Source organism: Colias eurytheme, chromosome 15 (assembly GCF_061535395.1).
Source record: "Colias eurytheme isolate Ceu_HAF_F1 chromosome 15, ilColEury1 Martin Lab GWU primary, whole genome shotgun sequence".
Lineage (NCBI taxonomy): Eukaryota > Metazoa > Arthropoda > Insecta > Lepidoptera > Pieridae > Colias > Colias eurytheme.
In genome coordinates this window covers 4,080,893-4,097,517 of record NC_142994.1, presented here as the reverse complement: position 1 = coordinate 4,097,517, position 16,625 = coordinate 4,080,893, and the positions used below count along the sequence as shown (strand labels likewise).

General features: G+C 33.7%; 3 protein-coding genes across 3 annotated transcripts; 2 read left to right on the top strand and 1 right to left on the bottom strand.

The window, feature by feature from the left end:
- The first annotated feature begins 255 nt into the window (after positions 1 to 255).
- Positions 256 to 1,796, top strand: LOC149902210 (uncharacterized). Its single transcript, XM_090110252.1, has 4 exons — positions 256 to 711; positions 784 to 1,105; positions 1,192 to 1,451; positions 1,658 to 1,796. The coding sequence occupies exons 1-4, from the start codon at positions 384 to 386 to the stop codon at positions 1,744 to 1,746; spliced, it is 999 nt and encodes a 332-aa protein (XP_089966378.1). The 5' UTR covers positions 256 to 383; the 3' UTR covers positions 1,747 to 1,796.
- A 109-nt stretch (positions 1,797 to 1,905) lies between these two features.
- stas (Transmembrane protein stas) lies at positions 1,906 to 3,936 on the bottom strand. The gene is made up of 5 exons (XM_090110253.1): positions 3,662 to 3,936; positions 3,327 to 3,456; positions 3,114 to 3,242; positions 2,299 to 2,636; positions 1,906 to 2,174 (listed from the first exon to the last, which is right to left on the bottom strand). Exons 1-5 carry the CDS (start codon positions 3,705 to 3,707, stop codon positions 2,005 to 2,007), a joined length of 813 nt encoding a protein of 270 aa, XP_089966379.1. The 5' UTR covers positions 3,708 to 3,936; the 3' UTR covers positions 1,906 to 2,004.
- A 358-nt stretch (positions 3,937 to 4,294) lies between these two features.
- On the top strand, positions 4,295 to 16,250 carry wgn (Tumor necrosis factor receptor superfamily member wengen). Its single transcript, XM_090109936.1, has 4 exons — positions 4,295 to 4,627; positions 5,818 to 6,292; positions 10,217 to 10,339; positions 16,078 to 16,250. The coding sequence occupies exons 1-4, from the start codon at positions 4,610 to 4,612 to the stop codon at positions 16,140 to 16,142; spliced, it is 681 nt and encodes a 226-aa protein (XP_089966062.1). The 5' UTR covers positions 4,295 to 4,609; the 3' UTR covers positions 16,143 to 16,250.
- Positions 16,251 to 16,625: the final 375 nt, after the last annotated feature.

Sequence of the window (16,625 nt, the reverse complement as noted above, 5' to 3'; positions counted from 1 at the left end):
GTCTTCAGAATGTCATTGGAACTCTATCGCATTCTCTTCATCATAGATGCTGCCCACTGCTGCCCTTCTCCTCATTATCGCGTATTTATAAGAATACCATAAGGCTTAATGTATATAATATTTAAAGGTACTAGGTACAGGACCACAGTACAGGACCATAGTAACAATTTTGTAATTATGCACTAATTCTGTGCAGTCTGTGCCGTAAAATTAGCTAAACGTTGACGTTGACGTATTGACTTTGACAGTTGACACCAGAAGTTGACAATTGATTCAATGTAAACATTTTACATTAATTTTATTTAATTTCAAATCGTAACTTTATGAAATACCTAAATGAACTTATAAGTTCTCTATTACTTATAAGTAGTGCCACTATATAAATGACTACAGAAACTTTACAAGACTATTCAAACGATGTACAGAGATTAAAAAAAGAATGCATTGATGCGGGCATTAGCGAGGATGAGTTCCGACGGATGTATTTAGAATCCCTTCGAAATCTTGAAAACTCAAATCAATACAAGCGTAAACTATGGCTAAAGATATTCATCATAGTATTTGCTATTTCATGTATGTGTGTACTTACTACACACTATAGAGAAATTTATAGTTTTATCATTTGCAATCTACAAGAATATATTTATCCAGGACTGCGGTTCTGGAGACAAATTTCTATTCCATTTCTATCCATATTCCCGGTATTAACAGGTAATTATTAGTTCTGTTTATTTAATTAATAAAAATAACTGTATATTTACTTTATGTTATGATTTGCTACAGGTCTGCATCAAGAAACATGTTTGATCCAAAACCCTTACTTTACGGTAGTGGATATGGACTGTTGGCCTTGTAGTAATGTTCAAAATGTCAGAGAAATACAAAATCCCAATCCTTCACATAGGCAGCACATTTCACCCTTGATTTATTTAACTAAACAACCAGAATTGTCATGGACACAATTAAGTGAATTATATGTTAGAAATAGGAAGATATTTGATGCAGAAAGTCCTAAAGTACTAGTAAATAATAAATATTATTTATCACCTGCAGATGTGTTTAGTAAAAATCATAATAGTAATACAGATAATAATCTGTATATTTGGTAAGCTAATCTTTTTTATTAGTTACTATATTTTCATACTTAATTGAATTTGAATATATTTTAAAACAAAAACATGATTTTTGTAGGAAAATAAACACATTGAATGCAGCAAGAACATTACGACAGTACATTCCAAGGCCCAAAATTGTGCCAAAGTTTGGTCAAAGCTCAGAAAGATATATAATTGTAGATACAAAAGGTTATCCATTTAAAGTACCGGATACAGAATGTAATTTCTCGTTTTTATTAGTATTAAGTGGAAAGAGAACTGTAACATTGGCACCTGCTGATGAATGTAAGCATCAATGTAGATCGCTAGAAATAAAGTTACCGGAATCATACTTGTGTAAGTATTTTAAATAATTTGTATATAACAATAAGGTTTTGTTCGATTTTCAAATAGACTTCTTATTAAAATTTATTATACTTGTATTTTTCATGTACAAATTACAATTTTTATACTAACTGTATGGACATTTTAACTTTAGTTCAATTGAATCATACTCAGATGGATACATCATACAATCTAATTATATTTTTATTTTATTTTAGTGTGGTACAACTGGTGGTATTGGAGACCTACTGTTCAGCAAACTTTACATAACGAAACATTCATTGCTCATGTTGGATCTTATTGTTGAATAATAGTAAAAATTTATCCTAATAATACTTTTTATTTAGTTTTATCACTTGTAAATACTTCTACAGAAGAGCTTACATGTCGCTTGAAATTAGGAGTCAAATATTAATAGTTAATACATTAAAATAATATAAAAGATAAACTTTAAAATAAAACATGCTTGCCTCAAACAACACACTCCACATGGAATGTAAAAACATTTAATCAAACCCATTTATATTAATTTGTCTAAAATAAATTAACTAAAAATCATAAATAGTTATTCAAACTTTGCTTTTAGTTTTTGCTTCAATAATACAGGTACTAAGGAGACTAGGGCAAACAAACTTAGGACTGTTATGGAAGTCCACGACCATGCGTCCCTTGTTGAAGTCAATGTATGTAAAGTCTGCCCCGCTTGTATGGCCACAAAGGAAGGTGGGGCAATACCTAGAAAAAAAGACTGATTTAGTATTATATAATAATGTAATAAATATAATAAGCACAATTTAAATCTAAACTACTATCATATTGATAGATAAATAAAAAAATGTTTCATCATTAAATGACTCACCAATAAAGGTTCCTACTGCAAATGGCACAAGAGGTACACCAATGACTGGTGCGGACATATTTATAAACCAATTAGGCAAAAATGGTGTCACCCTCAAAAATATTATATAATTGAGCAAGTTGTTTCTATGTTTCTCAACAGCTTTTGACCACTGTGCAGCTCTTTCAGGAAAAAATTTCTTCACCAATCTCTTCCCAAGTAAGTTGGATAAAAAGAAACATAAACTTGCTCCAATTGCAGAACAACAACAAACCAAAATTAGTGCTAAATAAAATGGGAATAGAAATCCCGAAAGAATACTGAGGAATATCGACCCTGGAATTGCAAATGTTTGCAAACTGTACATCTGGTTAAGGTTATTATAAGTTTCAATTCAATCTTTAATCAAATTATTTTATGTAGCAGCAATTGACATTTGAATTGTTATGTATACTAAAAAATGTTGTGTGGTTTTATGAAACCACGGTAAAAGTGAAACTGTTCGAACGGTTCCGAACACTGCTTAGTGTAGCGCATGTCGCGTGACGGTCGGCTGCCGAGTAGAAATACCTAGTCGGCAGCCGCGATACACGCGACATGCGCTACACAGACCAAAAAGTATGAGACGATGTAATAAAAGTTTCACTTTAAAATAATATTATAAAGCTGTATTGTTGATTTTTAAAGGGGTAATCTCTAGATATATTGAACTAATTTTAAAAATTCTTTAACCATTGGAAAGCTACATCTTTAGTAACAAAGGCTATTTTTTATCCAGTGTCAACTTGGTCTGAGAGAAGCCAGGGCAAGTTGTTAGTATTCAATAAAAAGGATACAATATGTAAACTAAGACAACTCCCAATAATACTTCATAAAAGTACTTGTCTTTGTATCTATCCAAAACAAGACCAAGTTGTTTGGCCTCTTCCAGATCCCATGGTAACTTTATATGCTGTTTTTCCTGGCTTCATGAAAAAAAAGTAATTGGCTAAAAGTGAGGTAAAATGTTGAACATCAAACAAAAATTCAATAATATTCACAGAACTTACTCATCTAAATCAGGAAACTGTCTATAAATAAAGCCCAATGTTAACAGGGAAGACAAAAATATAATGAGCACAAGAATTAAAGCTGTGGATGTTGATAAATCTGATGATTTTGATACAGTATTGTGGGAATCTGAAATAGAAATCATTAATAAGTTTTTGATATCAGTTAAAGTCACCGTTATCAAGCGAGTTAGGACGAAAAATGGTAAGGAAATAAAGGAATAAGGTACTTGGAATAGGATCAAACAATCCAATGCAGTCATTTCGCCTATACAACACTCTTGGTTTAATGTTCATAACTGTTGATGAAATGGACGGATCTTGAATATTTTCACCTTGGACACTTTGTGCTCTATTGTTCTTCCTATTAATTGCGCTCATGTTTTGAGTCCGAGACGTAAATACTGGCAAATATTGAATTATATTATTTTTTTGTGCATCTAAATATTACAAAATGTTGTATTGTTTAGAACGTGGTAAAACATTAATAGGTTAATTAATGTTTATTTCGAACCTCATACTGAAACAATAAAATTACTATTCAATCCACAAAAAATTAAAACAATGTAAAAACCTTTGAACTATCGGCGAATGACATTAATAAAAATAAGATCGAACGTCAGTCATGAGTCAAATTTGACATTTAACAGTAAATTTTTTAATTGATAGATACAAGGTTTTTCGGTGAGCAATTGTGAACGCATTTTATTTTCAACATTACAATGATAATTCCATATTTGAACTGTTATGGTGATTCATTTAATATTAATTCTTAGTATTTGTTCGAAACTTGATGGTTTGATGAACATAAATAAATAGTAACACTGCTGGCTCAATCTAGTATCATCCAATTTTGAATCTTAAGTCTTAGTTGCGAAGGACCAAAGTAATCAAATAAATATAAAATATTCGTTGCGACCTATTCGTTCTTACTTCTTCAACTCGGTTTGCCGTTTGACTTCGGAAATCGGAATACGAGAGTTGAGTTGGGCAACGGACTCGGACTGTCGAGTGTCGATTCGATTAAGATTTGTCAGTCACGCTAGTTAAAGAATAAAGCGTAGGCGCATAATATATAGAATCCGTTATTATTTAATTTAATTGATTACATAAATAAATGAATTAAAAGTATATTTTCAAAAACGTGAAGAGTTTGTGCTAAAAATTGAACATATTTTTATTTATAATATACCTAGATGGCCAATTATGTAAAAAGAAATAGTGTTTGGAGTCTATTAAAATTGAGATGTGGACCTTTTTGAAGACATAGGTAACATACCTACATGAATCTAAGCTTTAAGGTAAATAACTATGTATTTATTATTATTTTCTCCAACAATTCTATATAATAAATTATTACTGAGACTAATTCCGTACAAGTAGTTATATACTATGTACCTAATGAGATAGGTAAGTATGTGCCTACATATTTTTTTTTCTTAAATCTTATTCATATTATAGGGAGCATCTACAATATTTTTACGTAATCAGGATTTTCTCGAGATTACCTTCAACTAGGTACATAAGTAGGTAGGTAGGTATATAATTTATTATAATTTCTTACTGATCATAAATCATATTGATGTGATCAATTGCTTTATAAGCATCCAATTTAATTTTGTTATGAGCCCTCTATTTTAAAGAGGTAGGTATCTACTATCTATCGCTATGATGCCGCTAAAATGCTCTTAGATCTCATCCTACAAAATAGTTTATAAATATTCATTTAATGTCGTACATGTAATATTATGGTATCTATGTAGCTGCATTATGTAAACATACCTCCAGTCCTGCTTGATGCCAGTGATGAGATTTTTTTATTAGGTAGGCACATATTATTATTAGTTCTTCAAAAAATCAAGACAAGTATATTTTCATTGCATCGGGTATTACAATTTACAATGCGCGCCTTTCTCTATAGCGTTTATAGAACCGACAGATTATCACAATTTTTTTAATAAGTCCGTTTATCTGTAGTCTTAAATTGAATAGCGACAATGTGAATTAGGCACATCTAATATTTATACGGTATATATACGGTAAGTACGTAAACGGTACATCACGACAAATTGATAATAATCAAATGTCTCACAAAGCCGCGGCTTAGAAAGTTTTAGCTGCAAACCGAACGTCCAACGATAAGGAACAAGCCTTAAACCTGTATCTTGTTCTAAAAGCCCTAATGCTATATACTTAGCACAGTTTAAATAATATTACCTACTAGGTGTCTAGGTACCTACAGTTTAGCCCGAACCAGTATGCTAATGCATTATTTCTCCTATTTATTATTTGCCTTACCCATATACCTATTTCTCGATCATTTACTACATATTTATTATGCTCATTTATCTGTTTTGCTACTGAAAAATTAAATGTTTTGAAGGCATTTATTTTGGTCCAGCCTGATCTTTACCTGTAATAACTACTTGCGTTTTATAATTTTCTAAGCAATTGTCTATTCATTGGAATAAAAATTTTCTATTCTTAATAGGTAATGCGAGGAGAGACATTCAGGTTATGTTTGCTGATCGCTATCCTGACGCTCGCTCCCGTCTTGGGCGGCGGCGCCTGCGAGCGCGGGAAAACCTGGTGGGATCGAGAAAATGGCGTCTGTAAGCCTTGCACCCGCTGTGACCCGCGTCGCCTCGCCGTCAAGTTCCCCTGCGAGACACACAGGGACACCATCTGCCAACCACTTTACGAGGTCCGCATCTGGCCCTTTAACACACCACGAAAAGACAATGACTCAAACGCGAGTGAACTATCTAGTGATTACGAATATTACGAATACTCGGACTACAGCGGTGAAGTGACTGAGAGTAGTGCTCGTGAAACTGGTTGGGACATACAAACGTCTACATTGACTTTAGCAGTTAGTGGATGTATAGTTTTCTTCGTAGTAGTGCTTACGCTATCCGTCTACCATGCGAGACAGTGGCGGGCATTGAAACAAGCGCTTACGTCAGGTGAGCATCACTAGTACCTACAGCTACTAATTACTACAAACTGTATCACAATAGTAAATAATTTCAGTTATAAATCAATCATCAGCTCGAATTTCATCATAAAAGGATAGGTACACCTATCAATTTGATTTACAAGCAATCTACTCGTATAGTCCTTCAGTAACGTGCAGCATCACTCAGCACCATTCATGTGTGTTGTTTCATATGACCCATCGCAAACTAATCATTTATTATACCAACAATGATAATGATCAAAAACAATTTCCGCTCAATTTTTCAATTTTTATGTTATTTTTTATGAAGAAACCTTTCACGTCAATCGGTTCCACTTCCATCCCTAAAATATAATATCAGTTAACTGTTCTGACTCGAAAATTCGAAATGTTCATGCCAAATTATGCACATCGAAATCCTAGCAGCTGTTTTCGTAAAACGTAGCATGTCTCGTTGAATTGTATGGATATTTTGTTTACAAAAATATAATAATTGGCTATGATCCATATTTCTTCAGACTATTTTTTATTTGAATAAGGCGCCAGAGAAAATAAATTTTGTGAAGCGCAGTAAAGTTTTATTGGTGTTATATAAAATTATAGTGAAATGAAGTTATAAAACAGGCTTGATACATTACTCTCTAGTTTATTGCATTACAGTATACACATTAAAAGCTACAGTGGTAGGTAGGTCTGTAGGTAGGTAATTAGGTATATACCGAATGTGCCAATAGCAAAAATTTTGACATAAATGGTGCCATTGAACCTACAAAAGAATGAACCCAAAAAGAAAACGACACATACCTACTTCAATAATTCGCATGCATGAAAATTGAACATCGTAAAATACAAATTAAGTGACCGCAATGTTGTCAAACATGATGTTCATAAGTACCAAAAACATTTATTTATTCAGGACGGTGATGATCACGCGACCTCCATGTATTATTGTGGATATGTGGGCGTACTCGAGCATGTAGGTAACGTTAACGAAACAACGACGTCCCTTGAATGATAAAAGATTAAACTATTAAACAATCCGCTACTCTTATTTGGATGTTCGTCTACATTCCTCATTCATAACTGTGTACTTAGGTGCATAGGAATTTCATTCATATGAACAGTGCTAATCACTAACATCATTGGTTAAAACTTAAAAGGTAACCTAAAATGCTTTGGTATAATAATATTTTTCTCTTAATATTTTTGTCTTGAAATAAGTCTTGTGATGATGAATCCGTGAATGATCTTGCAAGTCAATGTCTTGGTTAATATAAACTTGTATAATCTACCAAGTAATATACTGTAACGTCCTATCATACTAATCTTGGTAGTTACCTGCTAAATTTAATGGGTGAACCAATAATCATATTATTATAACAAGAAACGCATTCAGTCATTGCTTCATAGCTATATTTAAGAAATCAGAACTATCCGTGATAAAATTACCTAATAAGGGATATCTATACAACATGCATAAAATCATAGGTATCTATAACATCTTCGCATGAAGTTAGATTATGTTTAGAGTAGACATCGAAATCCAATAAACATTCTAATCACAAATATCGAGAAGTTTCGAAAATAAATACAGAGCTGCGAAAGAACTATCAATATATTGTAGTGAAAAAACGAGGTATAGCAAATAGTGTAAAGCAGTGAGCACACATGGTCCAGGTTTTGGCTCCGTGGAGGCGCGCAAACAGGCGCGAGCGCATGTAAACAATGCGGGTTTGTTTGAACATGTGCGCTACTAATTTTGACCTGATCGCCCAACCGACATCATAACAATAGCTAACGGTGGTTTTTGTATGCATTTCATTATACCAAAAGTAGATACATACAATGTTACATTGTTCATGTTTGTTTTCATTTTTTTTAGATACTTCCCAAAACATCTAATTTTGTTTTCTTTATTATGTATGCAAGAGCATTTATCACTGGATAAAGAAAAAAATAAAGAACATTCGTAAACATTAGAAACAATAACGAGCTCAACCAATAGAAGCGTAGGTGGATTTGTAGAGTAGAAATTCAAACGTTTACTGTTATTATATCTATGTATTGTGAAAGACATTCGCCATCGAGAGAAAGTTAACGAAGACATCAATAATACACTGGTCATCAAAAAAATCGACCCACCTTCACTATGTTTGCTATTTATCGATTATTTCACAAATAAGTCGTCTTATATTGTTGTATTTTGTTGTAAGGGTCTGATAACATGCTAATCATTATGTTTGTCGTATATTTTACTGCACTTAATGATTCTTAACAAATTTTTATACAGAAATACTGTACAGTGTTGATTTGACGGTTTACGGCGGGACAAATTATGCCCGTGTTCCCAGTTCAAAAATGACTTTTTTCGGGATCTCTTGTTTATAATGTTAAGTTTAATAATGGATGCTGTAGTTTTGATAAATTTTGTCTCAAAATAATGGATACTACTGTAGCTGAGGGGGCCCAAACTGTGGCTCTACTAAAACAGGGGTTATGTCAACTTGCCGTGGCTAAAAAGTAAAATCTGAGCTGTTTTGCAGTTCGATGAGTTTACCAAAGGTTTCTAGAGACTGGGCAGTATCGATGAAAATATTGATCTACAAGAAATAGGGCGGCAACTCAAAGGGACGACCCCTAGATAATGTAATCAACTCTACAAAATCGACATCTGTCTGGTGTAGATCTCTAGTGACGCCTGCGTGAAGATAAGGAGGTGGGTATAAATGACAGAACTGCTAGAAGAAGACTTTAGGAGTAGAACCTAAGACCATACAAGCCAGAAACAGGGCCACAATCAGCCACAGCTCATCGACAAACCAGACTTCAATTGACTCGAAATCACGTAAACTGGACTATAGGCCAATGGGAGTCAGTACTTTTGAGCGACAAGATGCGAATGACTTTATATGGTGCTGATAGACGTCTTTATGTCATGCAATGACCAGATGGACGATTTGTTCAGTGCTAGGTAAGAGAAACGGTCGATTATGATGGAGGCTGTGTAAAGTTCTATAGTGGCATTTCTTTGACAAGACGCACGGAGCTTGACGATAAAAAGATGCTCATTAAATGCTGTTCAATACATTACCGAGGTTTTGGACTATCATATGGTGTAATATACCGGCTGTATCTGCAAAAACTTTGAGTCTATGCATGGTAATGCTCGGAAACACGTAGAGCGAATCGTGATCCAGTATTTAAAAGAGGTCCGCATAAGAGTTACACTCTGGTTAGCAAAAAGTCTCGATTTGAAACCTACAGAGCACATGTGGGACAATTAAAAAATAACGCTTAGAGCTCGTAATTCAGCCCCTACAACAATAGGAGACCTGAAAACCGCCATGAGGGAAGAATGATAACGAATTCCTCAAGAGACCATCAAAATCTTGATTATTTCTTTAAAATGGTGAACGCAGACTATCATTCCAGAAAGAAGAGAAAGTACTGAGTATAAATTCGAAGGAAACATGATCATAAGTTTCATGATTACAAAATAAACTGCATTTGAAATTAAATAAAGAAAAAGCTGAAAATTGAGGATTTTGATCTTTATTCGAAATTGACAATTTTTTTTATGATGTTAATGATTTTATATGTTTATATTCGTGTAAATATGCATGTTTAATTAATCAGTTCAGTTTCCAAGCAAATTTTTTCTTTAGTTTGTAAGAAAACCGCAATTTTCCGTAAAAATGCAGGTGGGTCGATTTTTTTGATGACCAGTGTACATTTATACGTATTATGGTATTACATTGCAATTTGCATCCAACATAATATTTTGTACTACCTATTTAGATAAATTTCAAGGAACTTAACTGATGCTGATTTTGTATAAAAAAATTGATAGGAAAATTGAAATTCTCTTTAAGTTTATTAGATTCTGTCAATATCGATTTATAAAACATTATATTTATTTTTTCTTCATCAGATGTGCACGATATATCAGCAAAGCTGAAATTGATGGAAGCTGGTGAGGCGCCGGTCGAGCCGCTTGTGGCCACCGACCACCACATATACTGCAACATTCACGCCGGCAAAGATGCTTTGCTAGGTAAATTTTAATACATTTTCTTTCCTTTATTTTATAGCGGATACCGTGCTTTAAATTGCTGGAGTTATTTCCCCTATTTTATTGAACGATTCCTTCTTATTTTTGTTTAAAATCGATTGGCATACAAATTACCATCACATTACTTACCGTTATTTCACTTTGAATTTACCACACGATGCATCGAAAGATTTAGAATTTTTTAAACCAATTTAGCATACCAATTTTATTACCCAAAAACGGTTAACGTGATTAGAACGACGATTTAAATGCGAAACATAGCTATCAATTGAAACAATAGGGAATTAGTCAACTAGAGAAAGTGCATTAACCTATAACATTCTTGCGCATCAGGCGCTCGCAATGACTTAAAGATACCAAAAAAGAAATCCTAAAAAGGAATGTTTACTGCGTCACAGTAATAACTTTCGTTTAATGGTGAGGTCGCGCAGGGCAACCCTGGCCGCATGCCAGTGCGACTCGAATAAACCGGGTTATACGGACTTGAAGCTGAAAAACTTTACGAGTTAACACTGCATTTACGATTGCTAGTTATTTTAATCGTCAGTCGGTTGCTTATTTTTTGTAAAAATAATTAATGAAGGTATTGTAATAAACTTTTTTTAGGGTTTTTCAAAACCATTTCAAAACTAAGTAGGTACTTATTTATCTTCATTTTGATTTTCACCATATTTTGTACGTGATTTTATTGCGTTGACGTAGCGATAGCATACATGCTGCATAAAGGCTTTGATGTCTAGGTATACTCTAGATTATATTATTATACATTACTTAAGTATGAAATACACGAGGAAGCTATGAGTAGTTAAGTTGATTTTAAGTAATAACCCCCTGAGCTAACTCCACACTTTTTGAATTTTTCATAGTTGATATATAATTTCTATGGCTAAGTCAATGTTTCAGAATATAGTTAATAGTGTGGTTAATTTTAATTTTTATACCGACTGCAAACAAATCTATAATAGGATTGATTCAGCGTCTAGGAATTGCATGGCAACGGTCTTTTTTATAGGTCTCAGATAAAAAGCTTAATTTAAGTGCCAGATTTTATACAGCGAATAAAATTCGACATGCTTGTAGGTAATTGTTCTACTCCGGAACTTTTGCAGACTTTGCAAAAACGAGAACGAAAATGTCTGATATTTGCGGCTATTTTTTGTTGTTCTATAATGTAAGTGTAATAAACGTCGGATGACTTGAAATTTTGACTTTTTGAGATCTAAAAAAATCCTCAATATATTTAACAAGATTGAACGCTTGATGAGGATTTATCAGTCATCAACAAGGCTGTTTTTCTAATAAACGATGAATATAGCTCTTGTTTACACAATTACTTCGACCTATTTAACATGCGAGTTCATATTCGTTCTTATTCGAGATGATTTATAGATGAGTGTATCGATAAGTGATGAAGAACATTGTTCTAGATTGTACATATATTAATTTCCACGAATCTATTAACGGGACGATACTCAGACTTCAGTTTCTATTGTACATTTGATCTCTGTAAATTAGAACGCTTACCGAAAGTATACGTCTTGTAGTCAGTTACAGGAATGTCATTAGTAAAGCGCGTGACACACGGTGAAGATACTATAATATTTTTCTTAAGATACTGTTATATTTTATATTACAGTATCTTCGTATCTGGTATCAGCGTTCGGACCATCATTTTTCTTTTTGTCATTGCGTACTAAGACCCCTGTAGAACCGCCATCCTGTTACAAATGACGCGAAATTTTGTGGGTGATACCAGAAAAAATGATGGTCCGAACGCTGATACCAGATGCGTTAAGATACTGTAATATAAAATATAACAGTATTTTAAGATAAAATATTATAGTATCTTCACCGTGTGTGACCACGATAATGAGGCTACCTTTCTTCCGAACACACGGCCTTATATCGTAGTAAAGTAGCACGTAAACATTCAAAGGCTAAATTGTATATCAAGATTGGAGGAATGCACGTGCGTTCATTAAGAAGTAATTTGTAATGCAGGCCTGTCGCCTTCACTCCCACCTCAGTGCTTCCGCTCCCGAGGTTTCACTCGGCCCGCCGGGAAGCCTCTCACTTCCTGCTCACTGATTTTTTGACCACAATCAAACATAAATAATCGTATCGGTCCGATATTTATGGGTTCGTTGAACTGTTTACGATTGTAAACTAATTAGATTATAGGAACAGTAGCTGCTTGTCCATGCTTCACCCGATGGCCCGGGATAAAAAAAAACTATGTACGGTAGCTGTGGCAAAATTATTTTCAATATAAGTCGAGTACTTTTTGAGTTATGTCGTTAAACAAAATAATATAAAATATTTACCGGCTCTATATAATTATAATCAGTCAACTTTGTATAGAAACTTGACTCAGGTAATAAATGCATTTTCGTATAGGTAAATGGAAATTCTTCCCTTATCAAGTGGAATAGTCTTTATTTGAACATAACAAAAAATACTATACAAAACAAAATAAGAGACAGTGAAAACAAACTAATTATAGATGAATAAATACTGAATACACTAGCGGCCACTTATTTAGGTAAAAATAATTCACCATTATTTTGTTATTTTCTTTTGTTTTCAAGTTAGAAAGCGGCATAGTCTCTACTAACATATTGTATATATATCTAGCTAAAGTAATGTTATTCTTCACATCGTGCATCGTGAGATACGCGTACTCTAGATGCTTTACAAACAGGTGTTCTTCGAATTAGTTAGTCTTATGCAGAATGTTCCATTTTATTTATAATCTCAGTACAAAATAGAATAAACAGAACAACTTCTCAGTAACAATGAACTCTAGCGTCTCATTGTTATTCAGCAGAGCGCTCCGACCGTGGTAAGAGATCAGAGGCGGTTTATCTATATAGGAGTACTTATACTCTGAAGGAAAATAATTAGTTCAAGTTAGTTAATAATTTATTTAAAATTTTATTTTTGAAGCACAAAAATGTAAAATGTAGAGTCGATACTTACTTCGATAGTATTTCTTCCAATGGCCTAGCTTTGTCCATTCATTTTTGCAAACATTACTTACATATTTGAAAATTGAAACTTAGGAAATGACCTGTAAGTATGTAGGTACTTATACAAAATATATAATAATATAATATAATATGGCCGTTGGCAGGAAGTTATAGAGAACTCCACAAATTTAATTAGTCGAATGCCGAATGAGTCAAAAATCTAGTTTTTATAAATATGAACGGATGTAGATGTGTAACGTGCGTCACGGCCGGCCCCATTTCTCTGTGCCAGGAAACGAGCCGAAAGCTTCCCTTCAAGATGTTTGCGTAGTCAATAATAGACCATCCGATACATTCTTTTTACTATCGATCTATCATGTATAACCTAATCCACATATTCCTATAAAAAGCTTAGGAACGTTACAAAAGCAACAATGCAAACGCAGCATGCAGATAATTTATTGCGAAAATAAAATCATGTTTGTTTAAAGATTTATGCGTGTTCTTGAGATTCATTTGCTTGCTAATGTCACATGAAAAATGTTGAGCCATATTAGGGTGAACAGACATAATAAATAAATATCAAACAAATATTGAAAATGTCGGTAGTTAAATAAACCAATAAAAATTAATAACATAGTCTACGTTCTAGGCGAAGGAATATGAAGATTCTTGAGCAGGTACTAGCTTAATTCCTATAATTTGGTATGTTTATAGATATATTGTTTTATGATTGCTCTTTAATGCACCCTTGAAATTTGAATAAGGTCAATATGCATAACACCTGTATAAAAAAAGGTATTAGAGCTAGCGCGCACGAGCAACTTTTGTCTCCGCAACTATTTTGTCTCTCCCATCAATTGTATGGGGAGTTGCGTCGCTACGTGCGCGCACTTTCATACTAGCCCATGGGTGGGAGAGACAAAATAGTTGCGGAGACAAAAGTTGCTCTTGCGCGCTAGCTCTATTTGAAGTCAACAAACGTTTTTGCAAGATATAGTAATCTTAAAACGATAATACCTAATTCGTATATTTTTTTAACTATTTACTGTTTAGGTATGCATTAACTATGATATAATGCATATTGCACATACTTGAATTCCTATTTAAAGAATATTATTATTCTAGCTGTCATGGGAATCGATTCGGTTCATATCACACACACGTATTTAATTGCTAATTCACTCGTGAATTTCCTTTCCTTTTGGGGCTGCGGAAGTTGCTCCGTGGCTCCGATACCGACCTCTTAACATGCAAAACGTCACAATCGTCAGTTTATTGTATCGATACTGATCGATTGTTTTCTAAAAGCGTTTTCTTATGTAATGTCAATAAACCCAACAACACAGTACCTACTTTGCTACGTTCCCAAATTAGTAATGGACATTAGAAAAAATTGCAGTGTCGAATAATTTCGAAAGCTTGCATAAAAACACGACTATAACAATATTCGGACCATTTGTTGTCGAACATGAATTTATCTCGGTAAGTATAGTAATGTATAATTTTCTCTGAATACAGTCATCACTTTTAAAATCCTAAGTTTCTAGGAATTCTGAATCGTAATGAGTAAATCAATGATGTAGGTCCTTTGCATTACGTTAGTGGTTATAACGCAACAACAGGCAGCGTATGCAGGTAGATAATTAATTCTCTAAGCACGTCCGCTTGTATAATACTGAGGTGCTATAAGCACGACAAAACGAAGGCTAATAACGCGCTTCAGCCCTTGTTGTGATAAGATTAACACGTTCAACACTATTGTATTTAACGTTCTCTAAAACGTGGACACGACTTTGTAAAGTAAAGAATACTAATGATCACGGTACCATAACTAATTTCACGGTTTACCTTCCTTCTGTACCCTTAACCCGCATCATTAGAGTTAAGTTAACGTGCAGTTAATATGTGCATAAATCTCAGATCATAAATAAAAATGAAGAGATATAATACGTGCATATGTTGAGTGTTATTACACACAACCACATGCGGTAAGATGAATGGCCCTTGAAAATCAATCATAACGAAAGATATCTGACGCATAAACTCGTCCCTTATCATCTCTTTAAATACATCGTCGCAACACCCGGCCTGAAAGGGGAATGATTTATGATGTTTACGCAGATCGTCTCGTGTCCAAAGCGGACAGACGTTCGCAAATAAAATTTAAATCGTTTGTCTCGAAAACCAGACGAAAGGAAGACTTAGAACGTTTAAAGTTTGTGCTATATTCAAATTGGAAATAGATGTAGTTTATATAGAAACTTCCTGGAAATCCAGACTGAAATAGGCATTTCTCGCACGTTCCCCGTACACTTGCCAATTTCATGAATGTTTATAAACACAACGCCAGCTCGGTTTTATAAACTGTCTGTGGATAGAAACGGTTTCGTACACGTTACTATGACGAAAACTTATTTATAAATTGTAAAAATAATATTTTTTCGTTAATTCATTTTTGAAGATTACAAAAGCAGTGAAAATATTTCTAGAAATATCTGTAAAAAATATAAAAGCATAGCTGTAAAGTCTGGAACATAAAATAGCTGCAGCCGGGCAGCTGCGAACCATTTAGAATTCCGTATTCAAGCACGCACGTCGTAAATTCAAATACGGTGGCTACAAACCGCAATTAGCATTGACTCCGTACAAGCGCGGAGTTTTTTTTATTGCAAACGAGTATTATGTAACGGCCGGCCGTTGCAATTTATATTGTGAGCATTTATAAATAATGGCCGTTTTTCATTCCAGGATCACCGACTGCTAAAAAAGGCTTTGGCAACGTGTACACTCAAGAAAAACACTCCCCACAATGACCACCGACGATATGCAAGTCATGCAAGTACAAATATTATATGGAAACCTCGCACATCACATTGAATGAAGTAATATATTTAGTTCGAAATAAACGAAGTACATAATTTTGTCTGTATTTTTTTTAACAACTACACTTTTACAAAAAAGTTGCGTTGTCGAGTTCACACCTATAGCAACACATATATTTTCTACTTTTTTTTTTAGCTTTCAAACCAATCCAAATATAATGTGTACGATGTGTGCGATTATAATCACATAATTTTATACAATCATTGGTAAATACATTGATATGACATTCTGGGAGAGCCGCGACTACGCGACGATGGAGACAATCGCGTCAGTCTCTTCAAATAGATTTTACTCGCTCTACTACCCACTTTGTCTAGCGCACTCATTGACTTTTCAATTTGCAATGCGTGCACATTAATGAGGTTAAGTAAATTAATTCAATGAATTGCATACTCTGATGTCGCGATAAAAAA